Raw genomic sequence first — 19205 nt, 5'->3', positions numbered from 1 at the left:
TAAAGAGAAACCTCAATTAAAATAGAGTTGAGAGACCCGAAAGGGGAGCTCTCATGCCCTATGCTGATAGCAGAGCCTAATAGGAAGAAGAAAGACTTTCTCTTCTCACCTGGCAAGAGCTCAGCCAATGAGAGACAGTCATGGCTCAGTCAGTGAAAAGCCATGGACTCTGTTAACTATAGCACTCCCAACTTCCTTTCCCCCTCTATAAAAGAGTTCTTTCCATTTTTGCTGGGGATTTGCACATGGCTAGCCATGGTTGCAGACCTCAAATTGCAATTCTTTGTTAACTCCAAATAACCCAGTTTTTGCAGGAGAAATAACTAGCAGTCTATTGTTGGAGCATCTATCAGCACTTTATTCTTTTTTATGGCTGAATTCTATTCCACTGTATGGATATACCTGATGACATATTTAAAGCCATTTAAAAATCAAAATGGAGTAACTACGGTTCAGGTATCCAAAATGGAGCCAGGTGGGACCTCCCTGGTGGTCCAATGGTTAAGACTCGGTGTTTCCAATGCAGGGGACCCGGCTTTGATCCCTGGTCGGAGAACAAAGATCCCCCACGTGTTGCACAGTGCAGCTAAATAAATAAATAAATAACAAAATGGAGCCAGGTGACCATTGTGGATGCAGTTGCAGACATGTTCCTAAATCACTGGGAACTTGAATTTTCTGAACTGTATCAAATTCTAGGACACTACTGGCCGTCTTCAAAACAGTATCTGCTAGCAGCTGCACCCTGAAACCTTGTAGTTTCAAAGTTTCCCCAACCCTTTTGCAACAATGTAATCATTTTGAACCCCAACCAGTTCTTGTTTAATAAACGCCCTTACTTCTTGCCAGCTCCGATCCTAGTTCTTGACAGACAACCTGTGTAACCTTGCCCCGCTTTGCTTTATAAGCATCCCCCATTTTGTAGTCCAACAGAACACAATTCAAATGCTTCTTGAATCTGTGTCTCCCAGGCTATGGTCCTAACAAACCCCAGATAAGCACCTCTTTACTTCAATAAGGTCTCTGTTTCTGAAATTTCGGTTAACATACCACATTTCGTTTATCCATTCATCAGCTGATGGACATTTGGATGGTTCCACTTTGGGGCTATTATGAATAATGTTGCTATGAACTTTCACAACACTGCTTTTTAAAAAGGTTGCCAGGAGAGGTACAAATTATTATGTATAAAATAAGCTACAAGGATATATTGTACAACACGGGGAATATAGGCAGTATTTTATAATAACTGTAAATGGAACATAAGCTTCAAGAACTGTGAATCACTATATTGTACACCTGTAACGTATAATATTGTATATCAACTGTACTTCAGTTAGAAATTAATTCATTTTAATAAATAAATAAATAAAAGGTCGCCAGTGACCTCCATGCTGTTAAACCCAATCGACACTTCTCTGCTTCTTATACAACCACCCAGGAGCATTTGACACAAACACCCAGCTGTCCGCAAAAGACTCTCTCCTCTCTGGGTTTATGTCTCAGCACATTTTCATTATTTTCTTCCTACATCTCTGCCTACTTCTCTTTCTCCACTTGTGGCCCTCTCCCACCCATTGTCCCCATTGCAGTGAGGGACTGTTTCCTGTGTGAATCAGATCCCCTCACCTCCCTGCTAGAAACCATTCACTGGCTTCCTGTTGATCTGAGACCGAAATCCATAAACTCTTCAACATGGCGTCTGAGGGCTGCATGATCCAGCTCTGGTTTCCTCTCCACTTCATTGGCGTCACCCTCTCTTCACCCTGCTCCAGTTGTGCGAGGTTTTTGCTTGTTTGTATTTTAATTCCTCCTATGCACTGAACTCATTCTCACCTCAGGGCCTTTGCCTGTGGTGTTTGCTTGGTGACAAATGCACTTCCATATTTTTCCCTATGGCTCACTACTTTTCATTCTTTAGGTCTCAACTATAAAGGTTCACAGTCACAGAAAGTTCTCTAACCACTGTATGGAGTGGGAATATCTGCCTTGGATATGCCTTAACTCAGCACTTCCCAGCCCTTGTTTTAAGAATTTGCTAGGCAGAGCAATTCTCAGAGCTCCCTGAGGGTCTGTTTCTCACACTGTAATCCTCAGTTTGGCTCAAATAAAATTCACTTTTTTCTCTTAAAAAAAAAAAAGAAGAATTTGCTTTCTTGGTGTGCCTGTGGGTGACTCGCTGTGCATTTGTGTGTTCATCTAGTTACCCTTGTGTGTCTGTCTTTGACATTGGACTATATTATTCTCAGGGCCTATCCTTTAATAGATGCTCAATAAATATTTGTTGAATGAAATGAAGAAACAAATTACATGGAAAATAGTCAATTAGGATCAAATGAAATAACAGAAGGGATCTGAACATATTTGGTAAACTCTGCAGGGCTATAAAAATATAATAGATGACTGCCATTATGTAATATATACATAACCACTGCCGTTTGTTTCATAGGAAAAGGAATTATGTCAAAAGGTAAGAATTTGGATTTCAGGACTTGGCATTCCCCATTTCCTGACCTCATGTCACATTCTGACACCTCTGACCAGTGGGCATTTAGCTGTCCCCATGGGGATATTTCATGACTCCAGGCTACACTCATCATGGTTCCTCTACTTGGAGTAGACATTCTCCTTTTCTTCATCTAGAAAAGGCCTTTCATCATTCCTTGTTCTTGAAAAATTTGTGCTGTGCCCTGCTTGACCCCTCAACATCCTCAGAGGGGATTAGCTCCTCCCCTCTTCCTTCCCTGTGTCATTTTCACTTTGACTATTTCATGCAGAATGTACTGTTGATACATCTGTCCTCACTGGACTCTGAGCTGGATGACAGCACAGGCCATGCTTACTTCATTTCTGAACCCATCCATTCATCAATCAAGTCACTGACTGAGCATCTATTATGTGCTAAGCCGTGAAGCCTGGAGCGGAGTACAGAGGCTGCCACGTAGTGAAACCTCAACGCATACTTGAGGAGACTGGAAGGAAGGAGCCTGCTTGGATCCTTGTTCTTTTGATCCAATCTCACCAGATGGGACTGAATTGAGAATGGAGGGAAGAGAAAGCTCCTAGAAAACATACTAAGACTAGACACCACGGAGTCAGGTCAGCAGCTCCCAGTTAAGTTCAAAGAAATCCTTGTCTTGTACCCATTGAGCCCATAGCACAAAGAGAGAGTGAGCAATCGGTCTCTATGCAGACCTGCTACCTGAAAGGTCCTGACTTGCGTTTGCTTTTGCCGCTGGGCAGTAGGAACAGAGGGGAGAACACGCTCACCCCAAGAGGAGGCAGTGAAAATAGGCCCCCTATGCTGGCCCGGTCCCTTTCCTCACCTTCACTGAGCACTTAAGTCCTCCACCCTCCCTTACAGGAGTGACGAGTGGGCTGAAAGAAAGGGCAAGAGAAGCTTTCTTCCTACGATTTATGAAAGGTCTGAGTTCCTACAGCATGTGTCTGTCACACAGTATGGACCAAGTTGGCTAGGCAAGGACAGGGGTAAATGGCTCTCCTTTCTGCTAGTATCCTCTCGAGCAAGTTTTAAAAGGATGGATCACTTTTAAATGGAGTTTCACATTTTGAGGGTGAAGGGATGAAGCAGTTGTATTAAAATTGTACATTAGTCAGGACTTTATGCGTAATTTCAAGAAATGTTGAAAAAAAATTAATGCCGGGGCATATGCTCAAGGTAAGAAGATAGAAACCCAGCCTGATATAGATCACTAGTAAATCAAGCATGCTGAAATATGGAAGGCACAATGCATTTATACATTTTTCAAAATTCTCGCTTCTCAACAGAACCTTTGCCCTAAAGGGCTCTATGTCATTTTAGGGCACTTGACTTGAAGTTTACAAAATGACTCATTTAAAGAATATGAGGTCCCCTGCCTGCCCCACCCTCACCCCGTCTCCCACAGCTGTCACTTACCGTGAGTTCTTTGCTTTTAGTGAAAGGCCACCAGCCCCGCACACGCTTTTGCTGGAATATGGATATCTTGCTCTCCTCACTTGCATTTTCAAACTTGGTGAGATCACAGTCTTTGGCAGCCTTAGCTGCTCGGGGAAAACTATTGAGGTTCATCTCCAGGGAGCCTGTGAAGAGATGTCCTTAACAGTTATAGAAGGGCTTGAAAATCCATCATCATCCTCATTCACCCACTCATTCATCCATCCACTCACTGGTCATTCAGTCAGGACCACATGGGATCCACAGGCATGTGCCGGGTACTGAGGGCACAAATATGACCAAGACATGTTTGGTGCATTTAAAGCATTAGTAATAGGGCAGCAGGTAGAAGACAAGGGCAGAGCTACCATATGTAACTTTCAAGCCTTAGTTTCCGGTGTCATCTGTTGGGCCTCTTCTCTGCTCTCTGAGCGTGACCTGGATTACGTGTCTATCCTTTGAGCTGTTCCCTGCCTTAGCACAGACAGCCTGTAAGAACCTCCTCCGCCGACATACCTCTGTCTCTGAGCCCACTAAACTGCAGGTTGGGGACTCAGTCTTACCGTCTTGGTAGCTGCTCTCCAGTACCATCATGGGCTCTCAACAATGTTTTCTCTTTTTGAAAATGTTTTATACATTTTAAATGTTGCTCTCCATTTACAGTTATTACAAAATAGTGGCTGTATTCCCTGTGTTGTATGATACCTCCTTGAGCCTATCTCACACCTAGTAGTTTGTACCTCCCTCTCCCCTACCCCTGTCTTGCCTCTCTCCCCGTCCTTCTGCCCACTGGTAACCAGTAGTTTGTTCTCTGTCACCTGTGAGTCTGCTTCTTTTTTGTTGTATTCACTAGCTTTCAACAGTGTATTTTCAATGAGTGAATATAAGCCAGAGTAAGATAATGCCACGAGAATGTTCTGTTTCTCTCTCCTTAATAACCTTTCCTTATTTCGAAAGTGATGTATGTTCACTGTGAACATTTAGAGCGTGCACGTTAGCAAAAAATAGAAATCTTTTTTTCTATTATTTTTCCACCTCCCAAAAGTTGACGACTGTCCTACTTATGAGTTCATATCCTTATATCAGTCTTTCTGTCTCTTTGGCTATCTCTGACTATCTCTTTCTCCTATAAAAATAAACATATTTTTTACCGAAAGGGGATTTTTTCCTATACACTCTTTTTTCACTTAATGCACCCTGCACAACTATCCAACTCATTAAATATTCTAATATTTTAATGGCTGCAGGGTTATCACTTACTGAGTGCTTACTATGTATGAAGCACTGTCCTTCGTTTTTAAATTATATTATCACATTTACAGCTCCCCTCTGAGGTTGTAATATTATTATCCCCATTTTACAGCTGAGGAAAACTGAGGTACAGAGGAGACCAGTAATTAGCTCAAAACTTAATAGCTTCTTAGTAGTAAAGCAAAGGTCAATTTTAGTCTGTTTGAATAAGTATCTTCCACCATAGGGATGCACTGTAACTTACTGAGTCAATCCCCTATTAAGGGCTATTTGGAGTGTTTCAATATTTTGCTATCAAAATTATTAAATAGCATTGAAATTACTATCCCTGGAGCTAACTCAGACTAAGTTCTCCAAAAGCTGGGACAAAACCCTCAACATTAATACGAGCTTGATGAAGCCACTGGCTTACCCAGAAAATCATCTGAAGACAGCCTTTCAAAATCCCAAACCTGAAGCACCAACACAGCTGGCGTCTTACACTCCATCTTCTCTAAGGAAAAGATGTTCTCCCTCTTGGTGATGACCATTTGCTTCTCTGCTGGGAGATACTGAAATGGAAATAGAAAGCGCCAGTTGAAGTTCCCCTCTCCAGTCAGAGAGTTGTAATGCACGTCTGTTTCCTGCTTGTCATCTTCCAAACCCTTTAACCACCTGAATAAAGACAGAAAAAGAATTAAACACTCAGAGCACATTATTCAGGCATCAGTATAATCAAGAGCGATTTAACTAGTTTCATTGTGGTCACAGATCCATGGTTTTAAAATTATGATATAGTTAGATTTAGATGAAAGCTTCCATTGAACCCGAAAGAGATAAATAGGGATCAAAGGGTCAGAAACTGAAACAAGACTCTCGGTCTAAGTCAGGTTGGGGAATTGTCTTCAGTTCTTGGGTAGATCTGAAGCCGCACTCAGTAAAAAGGGAGAACTCAGGAAATGTGAAATGAAAGTGTAACCTGAGTTTCCTCTCACCTTGGGCGACCTCTTTATAACACGTACCATTTCTGCACCCACTACATTACATTGCTACATTACATAGGTAATTATCTAACCTCTCTGTGCCTTTGTTTCATCTGGAAAATGGAAGCAATGACAATATCTAGTTCATAGAAATTCAGAGGAATTATATGAGATAGTATATGTACAGTGCTTGTGTACTCCAATTGATCTATTATGTTATTTCCTCTTAGTATTATCTAGTCTTTTTCCTCCATGCCAAGTATAAAGTAAGCTACAATGAATACATTTTCCCCTAGTACTTTATCCACAGCTAATTAATTCTTGAGAAAAAAGGTACTTTTAATTCAAACTAATTGATAATGCCAAACCACTTGCTTTCTGAAAGCAGACATCCCTCCCTCCACCCCAACCCACCCTGGGGCAGGGGAGGGTAAATACCCTTCTATTCCCAGAGGAGTGGTACCACTTGGGGTATGGGCACAATTATTTAGCTAAAGATGGTGCTCGGTCAACCAATATATGTGTGGTATCTCTTACGAGGCAAGGAGTGAGCTAGATGCTAGGGGAGTGATGGGAGCAAACAGGGATGGTTCTTGCCTTCATGGAGCTACAGTCATGGAGGGAAGAGGATGGAGGGAGATATGTGGGATGGCAAAAGTCACCAGTGAGGGATGTGCAAAGGCCCTGTGGAAGAAGAGGCCCTTTAGAAGGCCCTTCTAAAAAGGGAAAGAAGCTCGGTGTGACTAGAGAGCAGAAGGCAAGGGGGAGTATTGATCCAGCGAGATGAGTCTGGAGACATAGGCAAAGTCTAGTCATGTGTGATATTTTAGGACATATGAGGGATTTGGATCTTTGTCTAGAGAAAATAGGATGTCATTAAAGGGTTTTAAGTACAGGACTGATGTGCTCAGATTGTGTTTTGAAAAGATAACTCGTGTTTCAACAATAGAGAACAGATTATTGGAGGCAAGACTGAATAGGGAGAGACCAATTCAGATAGTATTGGTATTTCAGTGACCCTAGCAGGAAATGATGGAGGAAAAGATGATGATGGTGATGTGGTGAGGTGAAGAGAATGGACAGTGCTGACAGCTATTTTGGGAGTAAAATGAACAAGACTAAATAGTGTACTAGAAATGGGAGTGTCAGTGAGGAAGGGGGTTTCTTGTTGGGGGAAAACAAAGAGATACCAAAATAAGGCTGAGATGAATTGACTGTTTCTGAGATGAGTTTTATCTGAGGGTACATGTTTAAGTCACATTGTTTCTGATTCTCTACCACTTCACCTCCCTCCCTGATTAGGGTCGAAAAGGAAACCTACAAAGACATTTGTGTTATAGCCAAAATGTAAGAGAGAGATACAAAATATTTAGTTTCCTGAGTCCTAGGTTGGTAAAACTAGCAAACGGGAAGGTATAAAGTTTAGCTTTTGTACTAGGCTTATAATCTTAACACTTAATCTTTCATCAATAGCACTACAGCTCTCTACTTCCTTCTGGTGTAAAGGTATTTTGAATGTCATTCAAAAAGTTTAGGCATCCAATATTTAACTGAAAGAGACGTTTATATAATAAGACTTCCTCACAAAAATATTTCATAGGATAATCATTCTTAGCAAAATGACCAAATAAGGCAAATATTTGACAAAGAAAGTGACCTTATCTAACAAGGTGAGTAAGATGGACTCCTTTTGTGAGATGGTTAGGGGTTAAAGAGGTGAAGAGGAGAAGGAAAGGGGGTATGGAGTTTGCTGGTGATCTTACCCTTTAACATAAATATCACTTGATTTTTGTCCTGTGAAGATATTCTCATCCTCTAAAATGACATCTTCCGTGTTCCAGATGGTCACTCTCAATTCATACCTGGGATAAGGGAAGGCAGACTTAGGTTGAAGACCTTGGACGCTGAGTCAATTGGTGTCTATGTGATTCTGGTACTGCTGTGAGTCTATAAGCTTCCTCAACTTCACCAAGTTCTAAAATGTCAAGACTTAAGGTCTTCGTTCCATCAAAACCAAGTGTCCCAGCTGGAATCGCCAAGAACATGAATTTCTCTGAGCAGATCCTCCTTCCATTAACCGACATTTTTCAGAATGTTGAAACTCAGGGGCTCCTACCATAAAACAGGGGCTACCATTTCAATCCCCACCACTACTATTATCCCCACCACTCACCCCCTGCTGTACTTGGCCGGGTGGCAAGTGAGGCATGATTATCAGGTGTCAGCTGATTAATGTAATGTATCAGACACCAGATCAAATGACACGATCCTTTAGTCCGAGACCTTGGTCTCTTTCCTTGAAGGTGGGGCTGCAGGTTACTTACCCTTTGGGTTTCCTTGGCGAAATGTCAACAGGAGGTCCAGGCTGAGGCATGTCTTTGGGAAACATGTCCACCCACATCTGCAGGCGGCCCTTGTTAAGAAGACATCCTTTAGATTTTTTGGGGGGGGGGGCATTATCACATGGACACTGACCGTTCGCGGTGTTAACAGATCCCTTTACTAGTAATGGATATTAGGTACATATAATATAATATAATGTAATGTGATATAATAAGGATATTATCCATATTATATTCAGAATATTTGTTGACAAAGACAGAACTTATATTTTTATTAAAAATTAGAACATATATCAAGAGGAGCATATATCAAGAGAAGGGGAAGGGTAAGCAAAACCTTATTGCATACCTACTGTGTGGTAGACGCAGTGCTAAGCACTTGAAAAGCATCGTCTCATTAATTCTTCCAATATCCCCACTAGGTAGATGTTATTATTCCTACTTGGCAGATGAGAAAATGTCTTGCCCATGTTTACACAGGCAACACGTAGCAGAGCCTGGATTCAACCCTCGTCTGCTGACTCTAGAGACCCTGCTCTTCTTACCAACCCCTAAGGATTACAAAGATAACATTATCTGTCAGAAGAATCATGCCTCATTGCTTCCAATGTACCTTAACATCCATTATCTCCAACAGTGCTCACCCCCAGCCACGTTTCTGTGCTACCCATAAAAAAACTAAGGTTCAGAGAAGTCAAAGAAATTATCTGACGTCCCGTGGCTAATTAGTGGCAGAAAAGGGCCTTCCATCCATTGCTTTGGACTCCATACATCAAAATGTACCCTGTTGCAAGGGAAGTGAGAGCCCAGGTGGGGAGAAAGTCCAGTGGATTCCATATTCAACTCTGTTGTATGCATGCTAATTGCTCTGTCAGCTCAGGCAGGAAGGTGAGTGATCAGCAAGGGCTGGGATGGTCAGGGGAGATTTTATATGAAGTAAGTGGGGCTTCCAACAGAGTGGGAAGGATTTGTAGGATTTGGGTGAACGAGGGGCTTTGGCTAGGAAAAAAAAAAAGAGGATTTCCAGGGGAAGGGGCAATGTAGGCAAAGAGTTAGCATTCGGGAAGAGAAGAACCAATTCAATGGAGGGTTATATTCCTAGGTCTCTAAAGAGACATTAACATTCACCGTTAACCAAGCAGCTACATCTGACAGGCAAAATGAAGGATACAGGAACCAAAAGATTTCAAACATCTGGCAGTAAATCTTAGGAAATAGTCATAAGCTTCTACATCTGATATAAGTTCATCCTTTCAAGACATGCCCTCACACATGCTATCACGAGGTTTATACCCCAGCATTGCTGGGATAGCAGTGTGGGAGTTCCTGCCCCATTATAGTCAAGCCCACGTGCTTTGCCCAGACTACACAGAGAGTCAGTCCAGAGCTGGGACAGAACTAGGGACTCACACTGCCTGGGTTAAATCCCACCTCTACTTATTACCAGCTGAGTAACTTTGAGCAAGTTACTTAAACTCTCCGAACCTCAATTTCTTCATCTTAAAAGTAAGGATTATAATAATTTCATCGTGAGGCTGTATTAAGAAATAAGCGTGAGGTGACACACACACCGGTTTGTCTAGGAAAATCGTGGTGTGTGCCCCTTGTATCAGCTTAATTATTAATAGTGCCTTCTTTCTCTCTCAAAATGGCCATAATTTGGATAACTAAATCTATGGCCATCCTAATTAGGTGAGATAATTTCTGTAAAGGGCCTAGGACATAAAAGCCTCTTAATAAACTTGTCTTCTCCTCCCTTCTAACTCAGAAGCCAGATCTCTAGTTATCTTTTCCACACAGCTTGTTTTGCCAGTTCTTCAAGGTAAGCCTCCATCTATTGCTTCTTTGGGAAAACTAGTGGGCTGTGTGGTTACTGATAGATTTTCGGACAAGGTCTTGGGCACATCAGATGAGTTTTGAAGTTTCTCAAATGTCAGGATTCTTCAGAAAGAATGTGATAACTCAAATCATAAAAGGGAAAGAGCACTAAATCCTACTCTGATTTTAGGGCAGAGTTTCTCAATCTCAACATTCGTTTGGGGCTGAATAATTCTTTGTTGTGGAGGGCTTCCCAGTACAGAACAGGATGTTTAGCAGCATCTCTGTCCCTTCCCACTAGATGCCAATATCACCCCCACCCACGTGAGACAACCAAAAATATATGAGACATTGCTAAACATCCAGGGCAGGAGGGGCAAAATTGTCCCTGGTTGAGAACCATTATTATACAGCACACAAGATTAACTTGCAGGGGAAAAGTCATTCTCTTCGGGGATGAACACTCTTATTGGGGCCAGAACTGTCTTGGCCACTACCTGCTCCATTCCTGGCTTATCCCTGTGGTACAGTGGGCGAGTTTCTACGTGCTCAGGAACCAGCCTACACCCAACCTCCGGGATATCCTCCCAAGAGTGTAAAACGCTGAGGGCCAAGTGCTCGTACGACTCCACGGTCTCATCTGCATGGAAGAGAGAAAAATAAAGAGACTTGTCAGATGCGTTCCTGTAAGGTGATAGTCATGGGCTGTCAGATGCGTTTTCAAACACTCCCTTAAAGGTTCATTTAAATATACCAAGGAACCGGGAGAGAGAAAAGGCAGTGAAAGAGAAAAAGGACGAGAGAATGGAAAGAGGTAGGAGCAGAGTGGTGGGAAGGGGAAAGAGATTGAAAGTTAAGAGAGCCAACCTATCTACAAAACAGAAACAGACTCACAGACCTAGAGATCAGACTTGTGGTTGCCAAGGGGGAGGGAGAGGGAGGGACTGGGAGTTTGGGGCTGGTAGAGGCACACTATTACATTCAGAATGGATAAACGACAAGGGCCTACTGCAGAGCACCGGGAACTACAGCCAATCTCCTGGGACGAACCATAATGGAAAAGAATATTTTTTAAAAAAAGAATGTATATATGTGTATAACTGAGTCACTTTGCTGTACAGCAGAGATTTGCACATCATTGTAAATCAATGATACTTCAGTTAAAATAAAAATTAATTAAAAGAAAGTTAAGAGAGTGGGAAATGAGATGGGTTGACCAAAAGATCCAGAGCTCAGTCAGAGTCTTGGAGTACTGGACTCCCTTCACCCCTTGAATCAGACTCCTTCAGAGTCTATGAATCACAAACTTGGCTGCAAGGGACGAGAGAGGGTATGTTTCCTGGAGACATAAAACTGTTTGCTAACACCACAGTGGGAGAGGGCCTGGAGAACCAGTGTGACCCTAAGCAACGTGGTGAAACAGCCACAATACGTGCCCATCGATGTCTCTTGACTTTTCTCATCATTGCTTGGGATCTCCTGTCTACCAACGCTTACTCCAGAAAAGATTCTCTGATCTATCATTGTACCAAAAAAGGTAATTCATGACAAAAACTGCCAGTAGAAACGATACTCACAAAATAAGGCAAAAATTGTTGAAAGAATAAAATCTTCTTGAACAAAGTTTAGAAGGGCCAAATTCGACATAGGAAAGTTGAACCAGGTTTAACCAGAAAAAGGCTACCAAAAGAATCTCCCAACAGCAGTCATTACAGTCAGTAAAAGTCAATAGGGATGAACAAGTAATCAATGAATTAAATCTTTGTCAAAAAGTTTCATCAGTCAAGAACTGATCTTAATGAATATAATTTCAGATTTCTGGTGGGCAAGTAAATTGGTTAATCACGAAATGTAGAATACTGACCAAGGGACTGAAGTGGCTTCATAGAGTAGATTACAAAAAAGTATTTTTCTCACAGAAATTCATCAATATCATTAATACACTAAATGTCAATAACTCTGCATGCATGAACCTCTAAGAAGTTCTTGGGGCCAAAACAATAAGGTAAAAAGAAATCTTGGCATTGAAGTGGTGGTATCAACATAGTGTCAAAACACCCTGTAGGGCTTCCCTGGTGGCGCAGTGGTTGGGAGTCCGCCTACCGATGCAGGGGATGCCGGTTCGTGCCCCGGTCCGGGAGGATCCCACATGCCGCGGAGCGGCTGGGCCCGTGAGCCATGGCCACTGAGCCTGCGTGTCCGGAGCCTGTGCTCCGCAACGGGAGAGGCCACAGCGGTGAGAGGCCCGCGTACCGCAAAAACAAAAACAAACAAAAACAAACAAACAAACAAACAAAAAAAACCACCCTGTAGCGTGTACTTAATCGGGCTTTTTGCATCAGGAGCACTGAACCATATATAGGTAATTTTTAAGCATCAAATGGACAGGTGTGACAGTAGAGAAATTGTTCTATATCCTTAAAGTAAAGGTGGCTTTTTTTTCTTATCCTAAATCTATGAAAGGCTCTCTGGGATCTTCCTGGTATGTCCTATGTTGCTCGTATGGAAAAATCTGTTTCCTGGTGTTGAAACAGGAGATTGGTTGGTATAACACTTATGGGGGTAATGTGAGTTGTGTCCAGTGATTTATTTTATGTAATATTAATTTTAAGGTATTGTCTATCTTCTGACACAACAATTCTACTTATATGATATGTACTGTAGACACATCAGAAAGATGCAAAAATATGTGTAAGGATGTTCGTGGTAGCATTAAGTGTCACTACAAAAATGGACACAATGGAAATAAATGTCACAGCCATAAAATAGAATATTATCAAGGATTGTTTCAAAGAACAGAGAATTGTCATAATCTATTGGAAATAGAAAAGGCAGAGTACAAAACTATACATATGGTACATTTAAAATTATGTAAAAATGTGCCAAATTGCACACACACTGTGCAAAATTTATATTTCTGTAAAGAAATATACCAGCACGCACCATGGTTATCTCTGAATTTGGGAATTAAGAGTGATTTTCATCCTCCTCCTTACTTTTCCATATTTTCTATTGTGAGCATGCATTAATTTTACAACAAATGAGCATTATCTTCAGTCACCAATACCACTGAAAGCAGGCTTTTCAAAAGAAGAGCCATGTCAGCGGGATACATTGGGGGAGTTACCTGTGTCCTCCTCGGTGAAGACTGTTTTTCCACAAAAGACCTGGTTTCCTATCTGTATTTTCCCAGGGCAGAAGTAGGGGCCATCCAGCTTGTTGTCTTTGCAGAGCTTGGTGAGGATTTCGGTGGGTTTGGACGTGTCTCTCCAGGCATTGTATCCTTCTCTGAAAAGTGGAGGAGGGACAGAGGGTGAGGTCCAGCCTGCCTGGGAGCCACATCTGAGGTCCTGGTAAAGGACCACCTAAGGATGATCTGTGTTAATCCTTCAGATTTAACTTGACCTTCTACATGCTTGGGGCTAGTGTTTTCATTTTATCATCTTCTCTCTCTTCTGGTCAATACCTCTGCATATGTATGCTTGTACAAAAGGCAGAACTTCTGAGTAGCTTGACATAAACATTCCTTACAGGTAGTTTTGGATATTTTTTTAAAGAAATGCATCCTTTAAAAAAAATCTGAAGTGAAATTCACATAACAAAATTGACTATTATAAAGTTGACCAATTTGATGGCCTTTAGTACTTTCACAGTGTTGTGCAACCACCACCTCTATCTAGTTCCAAAAAATTGTCATCACCCCGAAAGAAAACCCTCTACCCATTAAGCAATTACTCCTCACTGCCCCTACCCCACCCAGCCTCTGGCAGTCACCAATCTGCTTTCTGTCTCTGTGGATTTCTTTGCAGGTAGTTTTTGTTTAGTTTGTTCTGTCCCTAGCAGAATAGCTATTTGGCTGCTACTTATCCTAAGAAGAAAGCCTAGCTCATCCTTCCAATTTCTCTGCTTCTTTCCTCCCTTCTCCTCCTCTGCCAACTCATGTCACAGGCAGGAAGTCTTGATGTGCCATTTCTCTAATCAGTTATTTCCTAGTGGTGAGTTTCTAAATCTTTTCAACCCCTTCTTCCCTTAAAAAACTAGCTGTTTGGTTAAAAATTATTAACTTGCAATGAGATGCTCCCTAGGAACCATGACCAAGATAAGCCTGTATTTCTCTGCTCCCTGGGATGCGGGATTCATCAGAATTTAATTTGTTTAAGCATTGAAATAAACCAAAACATGGCTATAAAGCAGTTTTCCTACACTGGGCCAGAGATATGAGGATCCTGAAAAGACTCCAAGCCACCCCCAGAGCCATACATAGGCCTCCCCAGAAATAAGCGCTCTTGTTTATTTTTAAAACTTCAGAGAACAACTTCCCTGACTAAATTATCCTGGTCCCTGCTAGTTCTACTGTCAGGAAATTCTCCTGAACAAAACATCCACCATGTTTGCTTGTGGCTTCCTTTACCGACTTCTCTGCATGGTACCCTCTCAGGTACTTGAGAATGATGTAAATACACCAGGAGGCTTATAAGTTCACTACAGTCCCAAAACTGAACCGGCCTTCTAGGCTCAGAGAAGAACAGGCCAGCCGTAGAGACTTGTCTGAAAAATCATGCCATGGAGGAAAGAGATGCTCAGACTGTGTTAATGAGAGTGTAAATTGGTCCAACCCTTCTGGAGAGCCATTTGGACATATATATTAAAAGTCTTTAAAGTGTGCATTCCTTTTAATGGAATAAATCCATACCTATGGATGAACACTGAATGAATTATCAGAAAGGTTTGCAATGGCTTTTGTATGGGAATGTGCATGGCAGCAATATTTCTAATGGAACAAGAAAGAAAAATATAAATGCCCTGAAATTCAGGAAGGGAAATTGGTTATATCATTTTATAGTAAATTTATATAATGGAACACCACTATTAAAATATTGACTTTGAAGAACATTTAATGACATCATAAAATGCTTATAAGGGTATAAGTCCAACAAGAAGCTTACAAAATTGCATGCATAGTGTGAGTCCAACTTTGGGGGACATAGAATAGAAAAAAAATACTAAAAGGAAATACATACACATTTTTTAATGTAAATTTTATCTCTGGATAAAATATCTTAAGCATCATTTTGTACTTTCCGTATGTCCTAAATTTTCTACAAGGACTATATATTACTTTATATTCAGAAGAAATATTTCTAAAATTATACCATGGAAATCTAATGGATGCTTTTATATTTTCCTAGCTGATATATGTAAGAGTTTTCTTCTTAAGATATTAAATATATCATACTTTAAAAAATAAAGCTGGTCTCTGTTGCTCTATGTCTCATTTCTAATTGAACATTAAGGGAATGTAGTATTTTGATCGTAACTCAGCCAATATCTTTATTTAGAGGCCTACTGCTATTTTTGTCTTTTATGAAATTTTTGTCACCAAGAAAGGCAGGATTACATTTTTTCCTTCCAGATTGAGTGGGTGTAGTGTATTCTTGGTTATTAAAATACTCATAGCTTTGGGACTTTGAAATAGTAAATATTCGTGGTGTATGAAATAGCATGATACATAACTGTATGATCTTAATTACATAAAAATGGACGCTTAGTCATGTAGATACAAAAACAAGACCTAGAAGGACACATCAAATGGTAAACTGCTGGTGATTATGGATGACTTTGTTTTTTGCTTCTTGTGTTTTTGGTTTCCTATTATGCACAGGTTAGCTTTTAAGAAATAAATGTTATTTTAAAAGGCTTAATAAAAGTAAAAATAAAAAAATAAAGCAGATAATTTATATTTTAAAATTAATCAGAATTCAAAAATCTTTGTAAAGAGTGAGAGCTGGACCCACTTTTCCCACATGTGTAAGATGGGGATAACACCTTAATGGGTTTTGAGAGAATTGAATGAGATACTCCATGTAAAGTGCATGGTATATTGTAAGCACTCATGAGTGTTCGTTGTAATTAACTAGGATATTGGCATTTGTATTATATTAGTCATTCTTCTAGCATCATTCCCCACTGGGAACTCTGTCCACTAGGCCCAGCTGATCGACTGAACAAATACAATTCAGCTCTTGACTCTTGAAGAACCTGCCCTGGGTTCTAAATCAGTTTTGCTTCCCCAGCCCCAAGTACCCTCAAGTGCAGTGAGCAGTTTCCCCAGACTAGCCCTGCTGACATGGAGCACATCTGAGATATTAAATCTGGGCCTTGGCTGGCCTTCCCAGCACATGGGCTGCAGCCTCAGAACACCAACAGTGTCTCCATGGGAGGAATAACTTACATCTCATATTGATTCTGCAAGCCACAGATGGCTCGGTGTTTGCTGTAGAAGCGGTTCTCCAGGTCAATCCTTGTCTCACCAATGAGGTCATCCATCCCGATCATGTCATGGTCATAGATCAGCACAGAGAGCAAGGACTCCTTTGGGAATGTGGCCTGGATCTCAAATGACCTGCCATCCAAGCAGAGGTTTAGGAATCAACAGCATTTGGTGATACAGAGAACTTTTCCCTGCTTCACTTTTAGCCCACCTACAGTCCATATGAACTCACTAAACACTCAGCAACCCAGTTACTACTTAATGGGTGTTTATGTGGTTTAATTTTTCATTGAGATGCAACCAATTTCCAACTCTTTTGTCAGTTTCCCAGTAGCCAATCATCTCCTCTTTTGTGGACCATGCCTTGTAGTCTTCAACTAGGGTGACAGCAAGAGGGAGAGGAAAGTCTTAGATTTTGGTCTCAAACAGGACTGATTTCTAATCTGGATTTTGAATCAGCCACTTTCCGGTTGTAATATATCGGGAAAGTTATTTCATCCCTCTCAGCCTCTTTATGTGTAAATGGGGATAAATATGTCTTCTTTATAATATAGCAGAGTGGTTAAATGTGATAGTGTTTGTATAAACACAGATTTTACTTCCAGGCATTCAACCTGGTACCCAATAATTTACCATTCCCTTTCTCCTCCATTGTTGCTTCATCAGGGAATACCAGCTGGGTTTATTTGAAATGAAAATCCTATTGACAATGGAAAATCATTAGAACATAGACTTGCAGGACTGGAATGCTGTCTCTACAAGATTATTCTGAGCCCCTTGAGAACAGAGACCTCTTCATCTCCACATTACTGGAGGCTGCACTTCACCTGCAGAGAGTAGACACGATAAATGTTTCCTTGAACTGTAAGGGATCTCAGAAATCACCATATCCAATCGCTTCATTTTACAGATAAGGAAACTGAAATCCAGAGAACACAAGGGACTTGCCCAGGATCCTAAATCAGGTCAAACTGGGATAAGTACCAGTTTCCTAACTCCTGGTACCGTTCTCTTTCCACAATCTCACCCCAATCAGTGTTGAAAGGAATAGCAATGCTGTCGGATTTCCCGTGACAATGCATTATCCGTGCTACTGAGCGTTAGAGAAGATAACTAAGAATTAAATTGGGAGTGAAAGCCTGCATTTTAGGGAAATGTGTTCTTGAAAACAAAATCAAGGATACACCAGTGTTTCTCCAGCTGTTCCTGTCTCTGCCCTGGGACAAGGTGGGAAGGCTGGTCTGGAAACAAGGGACAGAGAGGATGTGCAGAGGAGGGGAGAATAGAAGACCCATTATTTCCCTGCCTGTCCTCAGGCCTGTCTGGGCTGCTGCCGTAACGGTCAGGTCCACTCTCACTCTCCAGGTTGCTAGGGACAGCAATCACAGCACAGCCTGGAGCCAATTAGCCCTCCTCAGAGAGAAAGAAGCAGAGATGCTGGACAGCTCCAGTGCCTGTAACTGACTGAGGCTGGCAGTTCTTGCAGGCCAGGGATACAGCTATGCAAAAAAGAAATTCGTTTCTTCCACCTGAAGACGCAGTATTGCCTCTCTGGGGCTCTAAGATTTGGATTTGAAGCTGTAACTGATATTCTAGAGGCATCTCACAAGAAAGCCCCCAGCCACCTCTGAGCTTGGCCATCACCAAGCTGCTGCCACCAAGGAAGGATTTATTAAGTGCTTAACTGTCCCTGGCAACCATGACAGAGGACAGAGGGCTCAACTGTTCTGGTCCATCTCCCAGAGTTGTGTGCTCACAGGTTCACCTCTCCTGAATTTTCATTAGCGCTGCCTTAGAAAAACTACCAAAAACAGCTCACCATGGTTGGACTTCCAGTCATTCGGGGATAAACTAGGCTTATACCAACGTGTGTGTGTCATTGAGATAGGATCCCTAGAAACAGCACTGGTGTGAGAAAAGAGAATGCATCCTGAAATGGGTGAAAACTGAGCCTTGTAGAAACATTCAGTACCGAAAGCTTCAGAGCAAAGATGTCTCACTGTTTCTTTGCCCATTCATTCATTCTTTTATTGATTCACTTGTTCATTTGACATTTATGAGATATCCATTATGTGCCGGGCACTGTGGTTATTAAGAACATGAGGAACGACCAACTCTGACCAACTCTTCAGACAGGTAGCCCCTCAGGATGATGGGGTCCCATGAAATCCCACTGAAAACTGACTGAAGGGTAGTTTGTCAATCTGTTGTTCATTTGCTCATCCTACAAATATTTAAAGAGCATCTGCTCTGTGCCACACCCTGTCCTAGGTGCTGGGGATGCAGCATTGAACAGACTAGACCAAGTCCCTGCACGAATGGAGCTTACATTCTAGCGGGGAGATGGGAGACAGACATAAACACACCAATTCATGTCACAGGTTATGAAGAAAAGTAAAGCAGACCAGGGGCCAGGGCATCAGGGGTGGAGCCTGTGATATCCTCCTATGGGGAGGTCTCAAAGAGGAGTTCCCCAGGCCCCAGGTCGGGGATGAGAGCCCTCCACTCTCCCTGCTGGAACACAGATTGAGCCAACAATGTCTGTCCCTGAGTAACAATTAAATATACATCCAACAAAGCATCCACACCTGGTGGGCTTCTGGAAGAGGCTCTGAAATGCCAGA

At 41.7% G+C, this 19205-nt stretch overlaps 1 protein-coding gene across 1 annotated transcript in view; it reads right to left on the bottom strand.

Annotated features, from left to right (window-relative positions):
* The window catches only part of FER1L6 (fer-1 like family member 6), a gene marked incomplete at both ends in the record, with an annotated part of 145669 nt that overhangs the window by 7500 nt on the left and 118964 nt on the right, over nucleotides 1–19205 (bottom strand). Inside the window, 7 exons of the mRNA XM_082858894.1 lie at nucleotides 3920–4083; nucleotides 5601–5842; nucleotides 7914–8012; nucleotides 8475–8563; nucleotides 10808–10950; nucleotides 13438–13598; nucleotides 16543–16713. Coding sequence (XP_082715020.1) covers nucleotides 3920–4083; nucleotides 5601–5842; nucleotides 7914–8012; nucleotides 8475–8563; nucleotides 10808–10950; nucleotides 13438–13598; nucleotides 16543–16713 — 1069 coding nt within the window. The remainder of the gene's footprint in view (nucleotides 1–3919; nucleotides 4084–5600; nucleotides 5843–7913; nucleotides 8013–8474; nucleotides 8564–10807; nucleotides 10951–13437; nucleotides 13599–16542; nucleotides 16714–19205) is intronic.

This window comes from Leucopleurus acutus (assembly GCF_964270905.1).
Source record: "Leucopleurus acutus genome assembly, chromosome: 17".
NCBI lineage: Eukaryota > Metazoa > Chordata > Mammalia > Artiodactyla > Delphinidae > Leucopleurus > Leucopleurus acutus.
This window is presented reverse-complemented; position numbering and strand designations above follow the sequence as displayed.